Here is a 17,883-nt window from a genome sequence, read left to right as displayed (position 1 = left end):
TCAAACATTTCATCAAGAGAAAGGTAACTGTAAAGCTAATTTCCAGCATTAGCACTAGTGTCTAGCATTTGCTAAAGCATTAATGAAATCCCTTTCATGAAGTTCATTACAGACTTGCATTGACGCTTTCCTGTTATGAAAAACAGTGGAAGCCAGCACATCCACATATGCAGATTTTATATTTACACAGAAAGTCTAAACATCTAGCAAGTAGATACTAAGCTTAAGCTTTTCTTTTTAAAACCAATTTAAGAAGTTACCTTGTCACATTAGTTTTACATAATGATAGAGTTCTTTAAATTATACCAACTCCTGCATATATTTTGGTTTCATAAATAAGGGACTTCAGTCTATTTACATAAAATTTTCTAACCTTCTGCTGGTCTTCTATCATGCCCAAAGAAAACACGGGTTGCTGAGCTGTTAATATATGGTAAAGGAAGCTGTGGTAACGGACCGTCAGGTGATAGCTGGGTTACATTCTGAGCAAAGGAGGAAAAGAGTGTCATGCCATTATGCAAATACATGATGTCCATCCTGTACATTACCAGTGATTGAATAAAGAAGCCAAGTTATAAGCAATGTTTGAACAGGTAGTATTTTTAAGGTGGAATGAATCACTTCAATGAACTGTTTTATTAGTTTCTTCTGCTTTGATGGTCTGAAATAGTATTTTTTTTCTTCAAAAAGAGTTTAAAGTTTTCACAAACTTCATAAAAAAGGAGAACAATTATTTTAACCCAGCACTTTAATCACTATTGTGGCTGCATGGCTGTTACAAGCTTTATTTGATGCAAAGCTTGACTTTCCAACTCAGAATTTGATAAACTGTGTTCACTACACCACCACCACCCTTACCCAAGACACTCACCACAGCCGAGCTGTGGACTCAACACCAGTCTCAAGTAAGGTCTCTCAAGTAAGAGAGATAACTTAGCAAACACCACAGAAACCCTGTTTACAAGCTTTAAGACAGTAACTACAGAGCTGCAAGTTGTGTGGTGATATCAGCACTAAACAGATTACATAGTATGCTACAATTCAGAATCATTCATGAACTTAGAGCCAACTTGATGAGTCGCTTGATCTATAAAAACCCATATTAAAAAATAAAACTCACTACAACATGGATGGGGAGTACTTTATAGTACCAGGTGACAGAGCTACCTAGCCTTTATTATATGTTTATTATCAAAGCCTCAAAAATCATTATAAATTGATCAAAACAAAACAGGTCCACTTCCTCTAAAAGAAACTGAACTACCACAAGCTGCAATCAGTCATGACCCTCAAAAGGAAGAGTTCATTTTACTGTAATGAACACACACACAAAGTGTCACACTAATACCCATTGGTGGAAGTACACATAATACACACATAAGATACAGCATATTTATTTTTTTGAAGCCTAAAGTAAAAAGTGAACACATCAACCAGATTAAAAAAACAAGCCTGGAACAAAGAAGGTATGCCAGAAAATCATTTAATGACTTAATAGAAAATTACTGGTAATAAAATCACTGATTACTCAAGTAATAAAGAAAATGAAAAGCCATTTACCTTATAAACATAAAGATATTCTCTTAAAAAAGCTCCTTGCTGAGCTGGAGGTTGTTTACTGTCATTGATCAAAATATGCCTGAAGGCAGACACAGCATTGTCAAGCTGACGAAGCGTAAAGGACTGGCGACCAATAGTGAAGTTAATATGGTCTTCTGCAAGAGACCAGCCTTTCCCTTTGTAAACCTGCATGGCTTGACAGTAGCAACGTAAGGCATGTTTTTTCTACAAGAAACAACAAGCAAGATTATTTCTCAAATAATCCCATTAACCACTCATTGTAGCTGCAGTATTAGGAAGATTGCACAGTAAGTCAGAGAAGTTACTGAAGTTTTCACCACCACTCCCACTATGCTAAGTGTAATGTTTGCATAACTATACCTCATAGTATCTAGTAAATATTAATCTAAGCACAGAAGTGTTGGTTCCTACAGTACAGAGCCTAGCCTGCAGATTAAGTTCATGCTTTCAAAGACTAGAGTAACAGGCAGTGAGTTAAAAAAACAAGAAAACTACTTTTAAAATAGTGTTCTGCATTGCTTTAGGACTGACTGCTAACATCTGCAGAGCTCTACTGCCAAGCCTCAGGACATAAGCTACATTTAACACATTTCGTTTCATTTCTGTAACTGAACTTTCAGTGTGACACTTCCAGTCAACTGTTGTTCAGTAGACAAACTTGGGACAAAGCCCATGCCAAGCAAACCAACAAAACACAGCCCTACAGTACATACAAAATAAAATCACCAATCACATCAGCCATTGGGAGATACATGCTCTACTCCCAGTCAGCTCCACAGTTCCTTTCCTGTACATACATCAGGACCTGGGCATTCAATCCCAAGTCTAGGTATTGAACATCTGCATAGGCACTCACTGTACAGGCAAGTCTCAGCTTCTAAATAAAGGGAACAGCATTCACTTATTTACAGCAGTAATGTGAAAAATTTAAGGTATGTTCAAACTGATGTGGTGATGACAGCAGATTACAAGCAGTAAATCCTTAACATCAGTAGATAATACTGACACTTTAAAATACAGTATTATAGTATGCAGCTGAGCAGCCTGGCTGACTTCTCTTCAGTAGCATTTAATATTTTAGTGCCTCTAAGGATGCGGGGTGAAGGGAATAACCTACATCTACTGTAACACTGAAAAAGCATTCCCTGGAAGCCAGAATCCCTACAAGAATTAGACGCAAATGAGAGCGCTGTTACATGAAGACAAAGTCAAAGCTTTACAAAATGCATGCACTTTTCCAGGCAAAGGAGTGAGATACAAAAGAATAAATTTAAAAAGCCTCTGATCAATAGCTCCCTGTCAGTACTGTATTGTCATAACAATAGACAGGGAAACTACCGCACGAAGACAACCAGGGGCAGGGGGAAATGCTCCTACTGTTCTTCACATCCATGATTTTAAATACAGAAGCCAAGAATACAACAATACTTGCTTTGGTCCTTACCAGGATAATAAAAATGAGATTGGGTGGGATGGAAGAACACCACCTCAAGACCATAGGGCTTTGTTTCAAACATAACTCTGATGCCTGGGTTCTCTTATATTATTGATTTGCAATACAAATTTATTTCTATCAGAGATTTACAGCTTATCAGTAAACTGAAACTGACTGTATGCAGAGACAGCCCCATAACTGCACTCCAGGGCTAACTTCAGCAGGAATCAAGCACAAGCTATCTTTAAAGAGTCTACCACACAACTGTGGCAGAAATAAAGCACACAAGTTATGTCCCACAAACTTTGAATTTATTTACCACAGTTAGAACAGCCTGCACAGGAATGTGAATAGAAGTCAAAACAATCTGATTGGCATTGGTTTAATTGCTACTTAAGTCTAAGCAGCCAAAAAGAGCTGCTTTAGTTTTTCTTGTAACTGTTCATACACCTGCACCTCCACTAAAAACCACATAGTTAAGGCACCAGGAAAAACAGGTATCTAAATTTTGCTATTATGCTAATAAATGAAGAGTTTAACAAAACCCTAACTCCTGCAATTTACTCATGTCAAGAGTAAAAAAATGCTCCTTTACACAAATAAAAAGCCTCCTACTTCACTGTGTATAAAATTGAGACCCAGAAATGAAAACACACATCAGTTTCAAGTCAGTGACCAGCATTACTTCAAATATAGAAGTAAAAGACTACACTGATCAATGCAGAAGTCATTTTCTGAAGATCAGAGCTGAATACTTCTGTCCAATACAAAAGTGTCAGAAGTCAAACATCTTTCTCAAGACTAATGACACATTTAACATGCTTTTCAGAATAAGTATCAAATACTGGGCATATTTTCCATGCAGAAAGATAATACTTACCTGGCCTGCTTTACTAAACCTATGGCCAGCCAATATCATATGAAACGCAAACTTTCTAACCATGGGACTTTTCATGTTTATAAAGCAATGGGCTGCCTGCTCCAACAGAAGTGCGCTGCGAAGATCTGAATCCTATTTAAAAGCAAAAAGGAGAATTAGCTTCAAAGCTGAATACAAACATAAACAGTGGCATTGTTTTAATGCTAACAGGGACAGTAAGCTGTAGCAGTGCTGTGAAGTTGAAAACTCTTATATACTAACATTATATGTACCTGTGGGCATAGAAAAGAAAATAAGACTAAAAGTATTTTTCACTGTCATACATATAGTGCTCAATACCAAACACACTGGTACTTTTTTCCAGTGGAAAGATTTATATAGCAACCTGTTTCAGTATGAGTGACAACAAATATTTTCTGCTTTTTCAGTTACTCAGGCTACAGTTTCTAACACTTACCATTACCTCTGAAGCACTCTGCTACCTTTTCCCCTCCCTCCCCCTGCAGATAGATATTAAGGCTAGAAACAAAAAATAAGAGCTTTAACAGGATGAAGGAAAAACAGAGGGACCAATGGAACTTAATGACTTTGCATCACAAAAACCAGCATACTTTCTTAATAATGTACAATTTCTTATTATTACCCCTTTCTCTTCTCACGCCAAGACACAGCTATATTACTTTAACCAAACAGAACAGAATCTACTTCATTTTACCACAACTGAACTCCATATTATCAGTGATGTCCAAGTATTTGTCTTGACTACAAATATACTCTGAGTATATAGTATCCTATGAAGATTTTCCTTGCAACTGCCAAAAGGCAACACAAGCATACTACATATAATTTTAAGTCAGAAAATTATTGTGCAGAGCCAACAGTATTTAAATTGAGAGCAGCAATACCAAGAAGGACTTGGGGGTACTGCTGGATGACCCAGCAATGTGCGCTCGCAGCCCAGAAGCCCAACCACATCCTGGGCTGCAGCAAAAGAAGTGTGGCCAGCAGGTCGAGGAAGGGGATTCCGCCCCTCTACTCCACTCCGGTGAGACTCCACCTGGAGTCCTGTGTCCAGCTCTGGAGCCCTCAGCGCAGGGAAGTCATGGACCTGTTGGAAAGGCTCCAGAGGAGGGCCACAAAAACAGTCAGAGGGATCATGGAACACCACTCCATGAAGACAGGCTGAGAGAGTTGTTCAGCCTCAAGAAGAGAAGGCTCCAGGGAGACCTTATTGCAGCCTTCCAGTACATAAAGGGGGCTTATGAGAAAGATGAGGACAGACTTTTTAGCAGGGCCTGTCGTGACAGGGCAAGGAGTAACTGTTTTAAACTAAAAAAGGGTAGATTTAGACTTGATATAAGGTAGAAATTTTCCACAGTGAGGGTAGTGAAACACTGGCACAGGTTGCCCAGAGAGGTGGTAGATGCCCCATCCCTGGAAACGTTCAAGGTCAGGTTGGACGGGGCTCTGAGCTACCTGATCTAGTTGAACATGTCCCTGCTCATTGCAGGGGGGGTTGGACTAGATGGCCTTTAAAAGGTCCCTTCCAACCCAAACTACTCTATGATTCTAGGAAATTCCTTGCTTAAATAACTTATACTGCTCACACAAATTTTGGTAGCAAGCTTAAGTTGAAAGGGCAAGAATGAAGCTACAAAAACACCTGAGAGAGAAACTTACAGAACTAAGCAAATTTATTCCATGCTTAATCTGTCCCAGGAAGTCTCAGAAGCATCACATTTGGTGCAGGTGGCCACAATGACAGAACTGACAGTTAGACTTTCCTCTCAAGCTACACAGAAGATGCTATACTACTATTGATATTACATTTGTTTCACTCCTTTTCAAGCAAGACCCTTTCTGGGCTGTTAGAAGCTAATTCCATGCTTAATTTCCACCAATTAATATTATAGAAATGTTCAGACTAGCCGTCACTTACACAGTAAGTCTCTAATGATTCATAACAGCTGAGCTACAGTAATGCCATAGTTACTTAAACTATACAGAACTTCTGATTATATGTAGGATAGTATTCATTAAGTCTCTGGCAAGCCATGCTAATACTTTCAATCCATGAGTTCTTAAAGTATGCCATACAAGACCTAAGCAGATGTCAAAGTAAATTAGTTATAAAGCCAAAGATAACAAATGCACGTTTAGCACATTTAAAGAAGTCAAGCAAGTCACTTGACTACAAAGAAAAAGAATAACACTACTAGTTTCTTCACTTGGAGTGTAAGCGCTTTTCTTCGTGCTTTATACTGTCTCATTTGCTACCTTTGGCTAGAAAATATCATAGGACAAGAATTAGAATGTAATGTAGAAGTGCTTGGGTAAGTAAACAAAACAGAGGGAAGGCAAGGCTGGAAAATGCTACTGTTTTACCTCACTGGTTAAACGAATCAGAAGAGCAGCTGCCTCTGAATATTTGCTTTGACTTTTTAAGATTTCAGCACTAAGCAGCACACAGCGTTCAGCCAAAACCATGTTCCTAAAAACAAAAACAGAGATGTATTAATAAATATTTATCAAAATAAACCATGGAAAACTTTTCACCTCAAATCTGACAAATTTTCTCCATATTACATCAGACTGATGTTCTGTTGTTTATCCTTCTTAAAGTAAAATATGTTAAGTTTATCATCTGCAAAACAACCACAAGCAGATTGACACATAAAGTGTGTTACCCTACTGTAACAGTAGCTTTTTGAAAGCCAAAGCTGGAGAGAATTTTTGAGGACAGTATTGTGTTTATAAAAATACCAACTAAAATGATCCAACTAACTAAATTATCTGATAAACAAGAAGTCCAACAGCCAGAAACAAGTTGTGATGGGTTGACCTTGGTGATTACCAGGTGCCCACCAAGCTGATTTATCACAAACCCTTCAGCAAAACAGGGGGAGGAAATTAGATTAAAAAGCTCATGTGCTGACATAACAACAGGGAGATCACTCACCACTTACAGTCATAGGCAAAACAGCCTTGGTTTGGCAAAGATTAAATTAATTTATTGCCAGTTAATAACAGAATAGGATAGCAATAAATAAAAACAGAACTAAAACACCTTCCTCCGACTCCTCCTTCTTCCCAGGCTCAACTTCACTCCCAACTCTTCTACCTCCTCCCCCTCCACAAGCGTGGCAAGAGGACAGGGAAAAGGAGTTGAGGTCAGTTCATCTGACATTTCATCTCTGCCACTCCTTCCTCCTCATGCTCTTCCCCTGCTCCAGTGTGGGGTCCCTCCCATAGATGCAGTCCTTCAGGAACATACTGTTCCAGTGTGGGTTCCCCACAGGTCACAGCTGCTAGGAACCTGCTCTGGCATAGGCTCTCCACAAGCTGCAGCTTCCTTCAGGGCACATCCATCTGCTCTGGCACTGGGTCCTCCACAGGCTGCAGTGTGGATCCCTGCTCCACTGTGGTCCTCCATGGACTGCACAGGGATAACCCTGCTTTACCACAGTCTTCTCCACAGGCTGCAGTGAAGCACATCCTCCCCCTCCTTCCTCATTGACCTTGGTGGCTGCAGGGCTGTTTCACTCATTTTCTCACTCCTCTCTCAGCTGCTGCGCAGCTACTTTTACCCTTCCTTAAGCATGTTATCACAGAGGTGCCACCAACACTGCTGACAGACTCAGATTTGGGCAGCAACGCGTCCATTTTGGCGCTGGGTGAAAACCAGCTGTCTGACATGGGGGCAGCTCAGGCTGTCTTCTCACAGAAACCATCCCTGCAGCCACTCCACTATCAAAATCTTACCAGGTAAATCCAATACACAAGTTTAATAAGCACTCTGTTAAGAACAGCATAGATCCCCTTCCATGTTACCCTAGATAAACTAAAGTATCTTAAAAGTTACCATCATTCTGTGATCTTTCAGTAATCTGGCACTATCAGTGTGCAGGGGAAGAAAGTTAAACCACCAGGCCTTTCAACTTTCATTGGATCAGTACAAAAGTAAACAACATACTTGCAGATATCTCGATAGGTCTGAATTGCTGTTTCCATATAATGAGCAGGATACGGCCTAGGAGCTCCAGGCTGAAGAAAAGCTGATACTGCTGCCATTTCCTACAAGAGACATTCAGTACTGTCACTGTAGTTTTTTCAATAAACTGTTCCTCAAAATGCTGAGGAACACGTTTCACCAACTTCTAGTTCAAGATATTCATCTAATCAGTCACTGACATCTAAAAGTGTACCCAACACACTGTAACTGATAAAACATTTCATACAGTAGCCTACTTATGGCTTATAATTAACTGTCTTGCTGCTGTCTGGTTATACACACTGAAATAAGTGTTTTCAGCTGATGGTACCCCCAAGACTATGCAGAAGCATTGATCCAGTACTGCTTTACAAGTCCAGGAGATAATTTCCTACTGCAAGAATAATCTTTCTGATAAAGTAGCACTACCATCTGTTTTAGGACGAGGACTGTTTTCCGAGTTTTGCTTAAATGAAGTTACATTCTCAACTTCCAAGGAAATTCTAATAAACATGCACTCTGAAATTTTACTTCTTTCCTTACAGGGTGAAGATAGGATAGCAAAGTTCTTCTGCAGTAAGTAAAGACTGATTCAAAGACAAAAATTCATAATTAAGACCTCTATACAAAACATTCATTAAGAAATTAAGATAACTTTTCAAATTATCCAAATGCAGAGCAGCTGTCTGTACTGCAAAAATACACGTTTATGTGAGCATTTTACATCAAGATGAGACAGTGTACAAGAATGCTTCCATAGCTCTGCAAAGTAAAGTTTCAAATTTAATCTAGTTAACCAAAGTCTACAAAACATAGCTTCTAAAAATTGTTAAAACAAACATCTTGGTTTTCCCCAGTGTTCCCATTTACATTATTGAAAATTATTTTAGTCACATGTATCTTCACTCTCAAGAGAAATTAATGAATGAGTATGTGTTTACAGTGAAGTTCAGTAGTGACATACTCAAACTATATCTCTCAAAAGTCTTAATAAAACAAAGGTACAATACCGTATTTATAGTGACATAGTCTTGACTTCCTGGCAAAGAATTATTTTGCCAAAGTCTAAAAGAGATACTACAGAATTATTTCACACCTGTTTGAGTTCTCAAACCACAAGTTTAAAGATCCATTTTGCTGGCAGTTGCGTTCTAGGTATTCTCCTTTCCACATTTCACACTTTAAGAACTAACGCTTCAATTTTTATTCACATCTTTATTCCCTTCATAAAACAGCAGCCAATAGATTTAAGAACACTTTAGGATTTGCTAAAGATATGCAGCAAATTTGGCGAGACCCTTATAAATTTGGAGGTGGAGGGAAGAGATTGCATTTTGTTACCTTCAGACAACTATTAGAGATTATGAGGAAAAGTTCACAAAATGTTTGTTATGTGAAGTACCAACCAGTGCTCCAGCTGCATAAAGCATTGCCTGATCATTTAAGAAGTCTTTCTTTGCTGTATGGTAACAGCTATATGCAAGTTCATAGTGTTGCACCAAAAAGCATAAGTCTGCCATTTTCCGGATTTGAAGCTCTGGTGCTTCTGGTGGATACCTATAAATACAAATATTTAAATTCAAAGTCATAATTTTAATAAATAGAGCAAGACATGCTCTATAAAGTCTTCCCCTCTGATCTTAATCTCTGTTGACAAAGTAGGAATAAAAACTGCATTGCTTCAGCCTTACCCAAAACTGCTAAGAAAAGAAGCTGCTTCCTGACACATGTATACTGGTTTCACACCCTACTTTCTGATTAACAAGATTCACTGTTCCATTAACATTCAAAGCAAGCATTCCTCTTAGCCAAGAAATACTGAAAAAAAAGTATGCAGCTATCACTGAAACTGCTCAGTAAGATTAACTGTTAGAACAGAGCTGTATGAGAAGGGAAAAAAAAAAAAAGACTTTGTTCACCTAACTGTAGTTGTTATCTCTCCTCATTTCTCTTGAAAGAAAGAATCCCCTAAAAAGCTATGCCTTATGCCAAAACACTGGGCAAGCTCCTATCCTTGGCAAGCATCAGACTAACTTTTGGTTAATCAAATATATATGAATCACTTCAGTGAAGATCAAATACATTTTCACAGACACTTGTTCGTCAAACTTTGTAGGAAGGAAACCATGCTCACAAGTTGAATACGGAAAGCTGAAATTACCAACATTTCGATTATGAATCCAAAAGACAAACAACATAGAAATTTAAAGCTGTATGTAACTGTCAGGGACATTGACTTTGGCTAGGTAATGTCCAAGAACTATTTAGACTTCTGTGGTTAAGGCAGTAGAAAAGAGTACTTTTCATTATTATACATCCTCATTCATAGAGGGAAATTACAAAGCATAGAGAATGAATAAAATGGTAAAATTTAAAACCTGATTTTAGTGTAAAATGCAGGTGCAAAAAGTATGAAATTCCCTTTAATTTAGCTCTCAAACACACTCACAAAAGAAATATACTTAATACTCAACTGCAGTAAATTCCATAGTTACATAAACAAAAACACCCGTTCAAGCCAAACCCCATGTATAAGAAAAGAAAAAGCTTCTACTAATTAAAAAAAAAAATAAATCCCTTACAGCAGACCACAGGTTCTTTTTATTACTATTACTCTTAAAAAAAAAATGTACCTTCTTTGTAGCTTAGATATAAGCTCACTGTAAATATAGCAGGAAGATGGCTATATAAACAGATTCTTTTATCTCCTTTTTCTTTAAGTTCTGCTACTCTTTTATTGTACAAGTTCAGGCATAGTACCTTTCATGATTTCTCCAATTAAAGTCTTTTACGATATTCCTGATTTAGTTCACTTTCAGAACACCAAATACACACAGGCCTTCCCTGCCCCAAACAACAGGTACATTTTCAGTTTAGATCTAAAGGTAAGGACTGATATTACTTACAGCAAACCAGAAGTATTCTTCAGTTCATTTATACTTTTCTCTGGAACCTTGCTGCCACTAAACCATTTTTTAGTAGCAGAAAACAGCGATCGACTCAAACCTTTCCTGGATATTAACTGCAAAAAGACACTAAATTAAAGCACTACATTGCAAGAGATATACTAATATAAGTTAAACCAATATAAAACCCCAAGCTTCATTAAGGCTTCCTAAACTGTTTTTTCCATAAAACAGAAATAAATAAAAAACAATAAAGTAACCAATAACTTCTTTAGAATGAATCACTGACATTGAGGCAGAAGTTGCAATTCATATATTCATTCTATTTCAGACAGCTGAGGTTCACTATTGTTGCTGTAAGCTGCAGATAAACTCAATCCTAAGATCTGAAACATTTATCTGTTTGAAATCTCACAGAATATCTAATTTCTGGTGTTAGTCCAACCTAAAATATAGACTAAGTACACACTTTAAGAGAGAACATTCTCCCCATCACTACTCACATTAAGCATTACCACACTGCAAACACCAATTTCAAGTGTTAAGGGTACTAGTCATACCTGCAATCAAGGTTACACAACTTCATTCTTTTAGATAATTTCCACTAATAAGGAAAACTTCCAAAGGGAATTATCGTTCCCTTGATCCATGGCAAACTACATCTCTTTTTAAAGATAATCTTAAAAATCATAACATCATGATTTTTTTACTACTACTAGAAATGTATTACTACATTCATAATGGTAAGGCTGTTTGCTACCTTTCAGGTATGCACTTTTTTTGTGTTTCTTCATAAAACTTTCGAAGCATAAACACGGTCAGCATATACGAACCCCCAAAGTATGCAGCTGTTTTGCAGACAATTATTGATGAAAATACACTTAACTTTCATTGTGCATTCTAAAGTTGAAACAAAATGTATATTTTGTTCCCCGTGCCAGAACCATCCAGAAGCATAAAATTTAAAAATTTTAGGAGCAAGGACAGATATCCCTGATAACAGTTCAGACAGACTTTTACCAAGAAGCCACCTGGCACTGAAGCTCAGTTGATAAAATGGGCTTTTTTGGTTGGTTGTTTTTTGGGTTTTTTTTAAAGATAAATTGAGCCAAAAAGGTAACTTTAGCTATTTCTCTTGAATTCACTTAGTTTTCAATAAGATCATTGAATCATTGGATGCAGAAGGAAGTAAGAATTTCAGAACAGATTTTTGGATAACTGGATTTGTACCCCAACTGTTTTTTCTTATTACAGCACAAAGTGTTTTTAAAAGTAAACTGACCTGATCATTAAGTTGCCGAATTGTCTTCTCTATATGTGGCAAAAGTCCCCTAAATGTGAATTCCTGTATGAACTGTCTAATCCGATCATGGTCTGTGAGTGTTAAACAAGCACCGTGTGGTGTTCCAGAATTTGATTTCTTTGTGTCTTGCAATGATGTAGTAGCCTTCATGTAATCAGTGCTATCCAAACTGCCACAGGGATGATCCAGTTGAAGGGGGTGAGTCTTAAAGTTATTTGGCATGCCATCTATTGAAAGATTGAAACAAAAACCCCAGTAAGTATAAAGTTATTTAAATATTTTGGGTTTTAAATGTCATTTTTATTAACTACTTTGAAGTTTTCCTTACTCGGAATTCTGTTAAGCAAAGCTACTCATGAATTACTCTGCACTACAGATCAATGCTCAGCAGACAGCAGCCCAGCACTACCTGAGTATTACATCACTCCTGAAATTCTTCAGAAAGCTCAGGGTATCTCAGGAACTACAACATGGCTAAGTACACACATTTTTGGTTCTCAACTACAGTGCAAAGAATCACCAAGTATCAACAATATTGAAGGGAAATTATGAAAACTTTAAAATCAAAGTCAAATACTCATGAAAAGCTGGAAACGCAGCAATTACTACAACGGCTCCACTGGATCCATTTACTTTTCTCTGTTTCTGTTTTAAGGTTAAAAAAACCCAAACTCATTTACATGCCCTTCTGAGCAATCATGATGTAAAACAACCTCTTCCAAAATCCTCTTAGTTCAGTGGGAAGGGCTGCTGACCACTACTGCATCTAGCTATCCAAACTAGACCAAGACACCATTTTGCTCTAAGACTTAAATAGTTATCTTATTTATTATTTCCTTTCTGTATAAGAAAGTCAGCTTGCTTTATCTGGCCCTTGCTAGCACTGTGCAAAGTTGAGCTGTGAAAGCAAGTTCTTAATGGATTTTACTCATGAAATGTAAAGCTGGGTATGTAAAAGTTCAAACAAGAGCTTGCAGACTACATCTGGGCTGTAAGGCCCTAGAAAGATACTTTTTCTAGGCAACTGCAGGCTCTCCTACATACACACTAGATCCCCCCATGCCTTTCAAGTGAGGTCTGAAGGATCTGGGCTGAGTCAGGCCAGACAGTGTGGGATACCTCCACTTCTTCCCTATTTGATGATGCTTCTCATCTGAATCCTACACAGCTGCTTTAAAAACAAATTTAAAAGGCCATGCATTAATTTGCACCCAATTTAATTTACTGCCCTCTGCCATGCACGAGCTCAATTGTGCAAGAAGTTCTTCCAGCCAACTTACTACTTAAGTCACTATTCTGTCATTTCCAGATTTAAAAACAAAATAAAAAAAATACCACCTCAGCTCCCAAGCTACAGAGCACACTAACCAGAACTTTTGCTATGATGAAAATTAGCCATTTAATACTATGTAATTTTTTATTAATTGTCAGAGTTGGCAGACAATATGGTTAATCTTACAAAAGATGAGCCAAATACATCAATAGCCATCTACCAATTACCACCAATCCAGCAGATCAACACCATAGCATTTTTCTTTGTGAACCGCAGGTTACATTATCTTTGAGGATTTCCAAAATTACTGCTTTGAATTCCCTAACAAATCATTACTGTCCAAAACATGAGATAGCATTTATACAGCTATCACATCAATGCTTTGATAGAAGTTATAAAAATACCTTTAATTTCACTGTCTAAGCCATCTGATATCAAGGGATCAGTATTCTTGTTTGAAATGACAGCATAAGGACAATCTTCAAAACAATCCTGCCAGGAAAAAAAAAAAAAAAAAAAAGGAAAAAAGTCAGAATTTTAAGAATACTAGAGCACACACAAACAAGTCAGTTAACAGTAGTTGTTAACTTTAATAACAGTTAATAACTAAGAAAGCATGTTTGTTCATATATATTAATTTCTTAAATTGATTGTGAGGCTTTAAGAACTTGTCCTATTGTAAGATATGTTATATTCACCAACAAATGAAGCAAGTATCTTCTGGCTTGCTCAAATAGCTTCAACTGTCAACTAAAGGAAGCAACTCCAACTCTTACGCAGCAATGTCTACAACAGTGAATATATGGTCCCTAAAGCAATTCCTGAACAAGCTCATACAAAAAAAAAATATTTTGTGTTGGACAGTTGACATGGGACAGAAAAAACAAAAAAGATCTAATTAGTTTATGGTGGAACATTACTTACTGGTCCTCTTAGCTCACAGAATGTGTTGACTTTCCATTGCCAGCTAGATTTGTTAAAGAACTATGATTCCATAAACAAACCTTTTAATCAGATGCAGTTAAAATTGCAGAGTAGTCAAAAGCAAACTCAAGAAGGAATATTTTTGGTCCTGAAGCCAAAAATACAGACATTTATGGCAAATTGAACTCAAGACTCTGAGCTAACACACACTATCATTTGCCATCTTAGCAGGTGACAGACCAGACTGGACTGGATGAAGTTACCAGAAAAGCCACACATACCCCCACAACACAACACACCCACACTGTTTAGTGCGGTACAGAAGACCTGGAAAAAAAAAATCCAATTTTATGAGTGAAGAAAATTAATCAAAATGAAGTTGTTATGAATAGGACATTTCTGAGGTTACTTGCTCTTGACAGTGCATAAAGCACAAGTCTATTATTTCAGTGCCCCTGTCAGTCTGTTTCAGATAGTCTAGTATTTAGGTGCTCCTTACTGTCAATTTAAGTAGCATCAAGCACAGTTCTTTGAGAGAGGACTCATTTTATGCCCTCACAAAAAGTCATAGTTATGTTAGAAGTATCTTGACTGCCTATCAGTCCATTCTATAAAAACACATACATAATACTAAAGCAAAATTTAAACACAACTAAAATGGGATCTCATATGCACCTTATAAATGGTTTTTAAAATACTGCAATACCTGGTTCTGGATGGTATTTTTCTGAAGGTACTGACTCCAAGGATCTGGTATCTGTTCATCTATTCCTCTGTTAGACACCCGAGAATTTATTTTCAGCAAATAGCAACCCTGAGTTCCATACCTCTGCTTCATCTCTTCATAAATGGAGTCAGCTCTGAAAAAATAAAACAATATTTAGCTTGTCTTGTTATCAAACCAATTCTAAGTGTGTACTGCAACAAGCTATTTTAGACTATTATCCATAGGGATTAAAAGGAAAATTCTTCTATTTTTAAAGCAGTCCTTTATGCAAGAGTGAAATGAGAATCTTTGAGAATTACTTCAGCAAGCTAGCAAAGAACACTTCTACCTCAAGAAGCTAGGACTGATTCTTTTAATTTTATATGAACACAGAAAGTAGACCTAAAAATAATACTTAAGGAAATCTGCCTTGGTAATAGTTAGCATACTAGTTAATGTATCCTGTTGAATGTCTAATCTCAACAGAATTTATAACCGCAAACATTTCAGTCAAAGAGTTCATCTGTAAGTTCACTGAAGGCAGAAAACTCACCTTTGTTCTTCTCCTGTGCTTACATCATGCAGTAACACATAGTATTTGAGCGTGTTTGGTATAAACCACTTAGGATATAAGTATTCACTATTATGTTGAATTCGATGTTGTTCTTGAGACAGCTTCAGAAATTGCTCCACAGGCTCTGGTTCACTAGAAGAAACTACAAGCATACCTAAATTCATGTTAAGGACATTTACCAGAAGAACCCAGGAACAATCACTGATTATATAATAAAATACAAAGTGTATAAAATAAAATAGATGAGTACAACATTTAAGCCTATAAAACACACTACAACAAAAGTATGTGCAATTAGACATTAGCCTTAGTCTCAACAAAAAACACTATTTAAATGGTCGGTTAACTAACATTTGTAACACAAGACAAAACAGGTGTTTTCTCCAATTCTAACACTAAATACAAGTCTAAGCCAATACATAATAGCTAATAGTTCATTTAAGATTTTAGACACAGACCATCTGTTCACATATGAAACATGTAACTGAAATTCACCCCCAGTGCACTTTAGTCTTCAACTTCCAAGGAGAGTTGGGACTTTAAGGTATCAGCTCAGCAACAATAACAGCCAGTATTCCTAAACACAGCAACATCTGATTAAAAAGCAGAAGTGTTCATATTTTTACTTCAACTACATAATCATTAATAAGGAACATCCTGCTCTGCTACATCTAAGTCACCAAATCAACGACATTAATCCGGAGAAGCCAGAAAGTAAGCTGTACTTTAAATGTGAATAAAATTTAGAAGTCAAAGGCCAGTATTTTGCCAAGTTAGTTGTGCAGAAATGGTTCTCTCTAATGGCTACTAGCATACTTGTTCCACCATACTGAAATGATAAAGCACAGTAAAGAGTTAGAAACAGAGTAGGTCTTACGAAACCTGCAGCGTTATAATTATTGTAAAGCTAAACACCAGGTATGTCATGAAGCAGTGCATATTTTTATTTTCCCTGTAGACAAGCAAATCAGGCATAAGTTTTGGTAAAAAAAGAAAAAAAATTAAAGCATTTAGGCATCTTTCCAGACTTCTTTTTGTCCAAAATAGCTCAAAGTTCACCAATTTTCCAAAACACCCTCCCCAACCTCCCCCTTCCATCTGCTAGAAAAAGCTATAAAAAGCTGCAGGTGCATCCCAAATACACAAGCCTCTGTTGTACATCAGGGACAGTCAACAAATACCTAAAGAGCTACAGCAGAAAGTGTTTCAGGATGAGGAAGTTTAGCTTACAGGTATTAGCTTAGAGTTCAGTCTGGCACATAAAAGAGTGTGGTTTTTAAAAACAAACCAAACATGCACACTAACCACAAAGAAAACCCTGACCCCCTTAGAAAATCAGTCTGTATAGTTAGATATATCAGAAAAAAGATGTATTTCAATTCATAACGGCAAAGAGTTATTGCAAAATTTCAACGTCTCCTACATTACATTTCTGCAGCCAGCTGTAACAGCCTTCACTCAAGAGGTCTGTAACACTCAAAGGATACATGCAACATAGTGGTTTAAGAATTCATGATCTGATGCAGGCATGGACTGAAGAAAGCACTCTCTGTAAGACTCAAACCAGGGAGTAGTAGCTGGAATACACAATAAGATAGAAGGAATTAGAATATTTGGCAAAACTTCTGTTTACTCATTTGAAAAGGAAATACGAAAGAGTACGCCTAAAAGTGAAGCTTGCAAACTCTGACAAGGTTTGCACAGCAGAATAAAGAAGGGGAGACAGGCTAAGGAGAAAGCATCTAAAATACATACAAGTGGGAGAAACAGTAACATTTTGAATAAAACCCTGTGACACTGAACAGTATCTTAAGCACCAACTTCCTCAATATTGCAGACTCACATATATTCAGTCCTTGTTAGAGTAACTACTCCATACCACCCCTTTAAACACACACACACATTTGGGAAAGCAAAAACAAATCAAAATTCTTCTAACAGTCATTCAACTTGCCTCGGCTAGGGATGTAAGAATCAACCAAGACGACGAATTAATTTTTGCATATGCAGAGGAACTAAGGATTACCAAAACTCTATCCTGACAGTTTGTCTAAAGCTTTTTGCAAGTGTTGTGACTTGGCTTGACAGCAGTCCCCTTCCTCTGTCCTGCTAAAAATAAACAGTTCAGCTGTCAGCTGGCAAAGCAGAGATGCAAAAAGCTAAAAACTCAGATCTGAGCTGTGCCATTAATGCCTTCTAATGTTAGCCTGCCACGTTCAAATGCCCTTTTACAATAAGGATTTCATTTTTCTAAGAGTAACAAATCAAGGGAAACCAAGTATGTCTGCGAGATCCAAAGAACATGTGAAC

At 37.2% G+C, this 17,883-nt stretch overlaps 1 protein-coding gene across 1 annotated transcript in view; it reads right to left on the bottom strand.

Moving 5' to 3' along the window:
* Window positions 1-17,883, bottom strand: part of TRAPPC8 (trafficking protein particle complex subunit 8) — a gene marked incomplete at its 3' end in the record, with an annotated part of 55,080 nt that overhangs the window by 25,276 nt on the left and 11,921 nt on the right. Inside the window, exons 4-15 of the mRNA XM_081996831.1 lie at window positions 17,061-17,150; window positions 15,553-15,727; window positions 15,000-15,153; window positions 13,774-13,861; window positions 12,076-12,323; window positions 10,794-10,909; window positions 9,294-9,444; window positions 7,870-7,970; window positions 6,282-6,387; window positions 3,897-4,028; window positions 1,561-1,785; window positions 374-482 (exon numbers count right to left, since the gene is read on the bottom strand). Coding sequence (XP_081852957.1) covers window positions 374-482; window positions 1,561-1,785; window positions 3,897-4,028; window positions 6,282-6,387; window positions 7,870-7,970; window positions 9,294-9,444; window positions 10,794-10,909; window positions 12,076-12,323; window positions 13,774-13,861; window positions 15,000-15,153; window positions 15,553-15,727; window positions 17,061-17,150 — 1,695 coding nt within the window. The remainder of the gene's footprint in view (window positions 1-373; window positions 483-1,560; window positions 1,786-3,896; window positions 4,029-6,281; window positions 6,388-7,869; window positions 7,971-9,293; window positions 9,445-10,793; window positions 10,910-12,075; window positions 12,324-13,773; window positions 13,862-14,999; window positions 15,154-15,552; window positions 15,728-17,060; window positions 17,151-17,883) is intronic.

The sequence above is a fragment of the Phaethon aethereus genome (assembly GCF_964289735.1).
Source record: "Phaethon aethereus genome assembly, chromosome: 2".
Taxonomy (NCBI): domain Eukaryota; kingdom Metazoa; phylum Chordata; class Aves; order Phaethontiformes; family Phaethontidae; genus Phaethon; species Phaethon aethereus.
The sequence above is the reverse complement of the archived record's forward strand: the minus strand, read 5'-3'. Positions and strand labels throughout refer to the sequence as shown.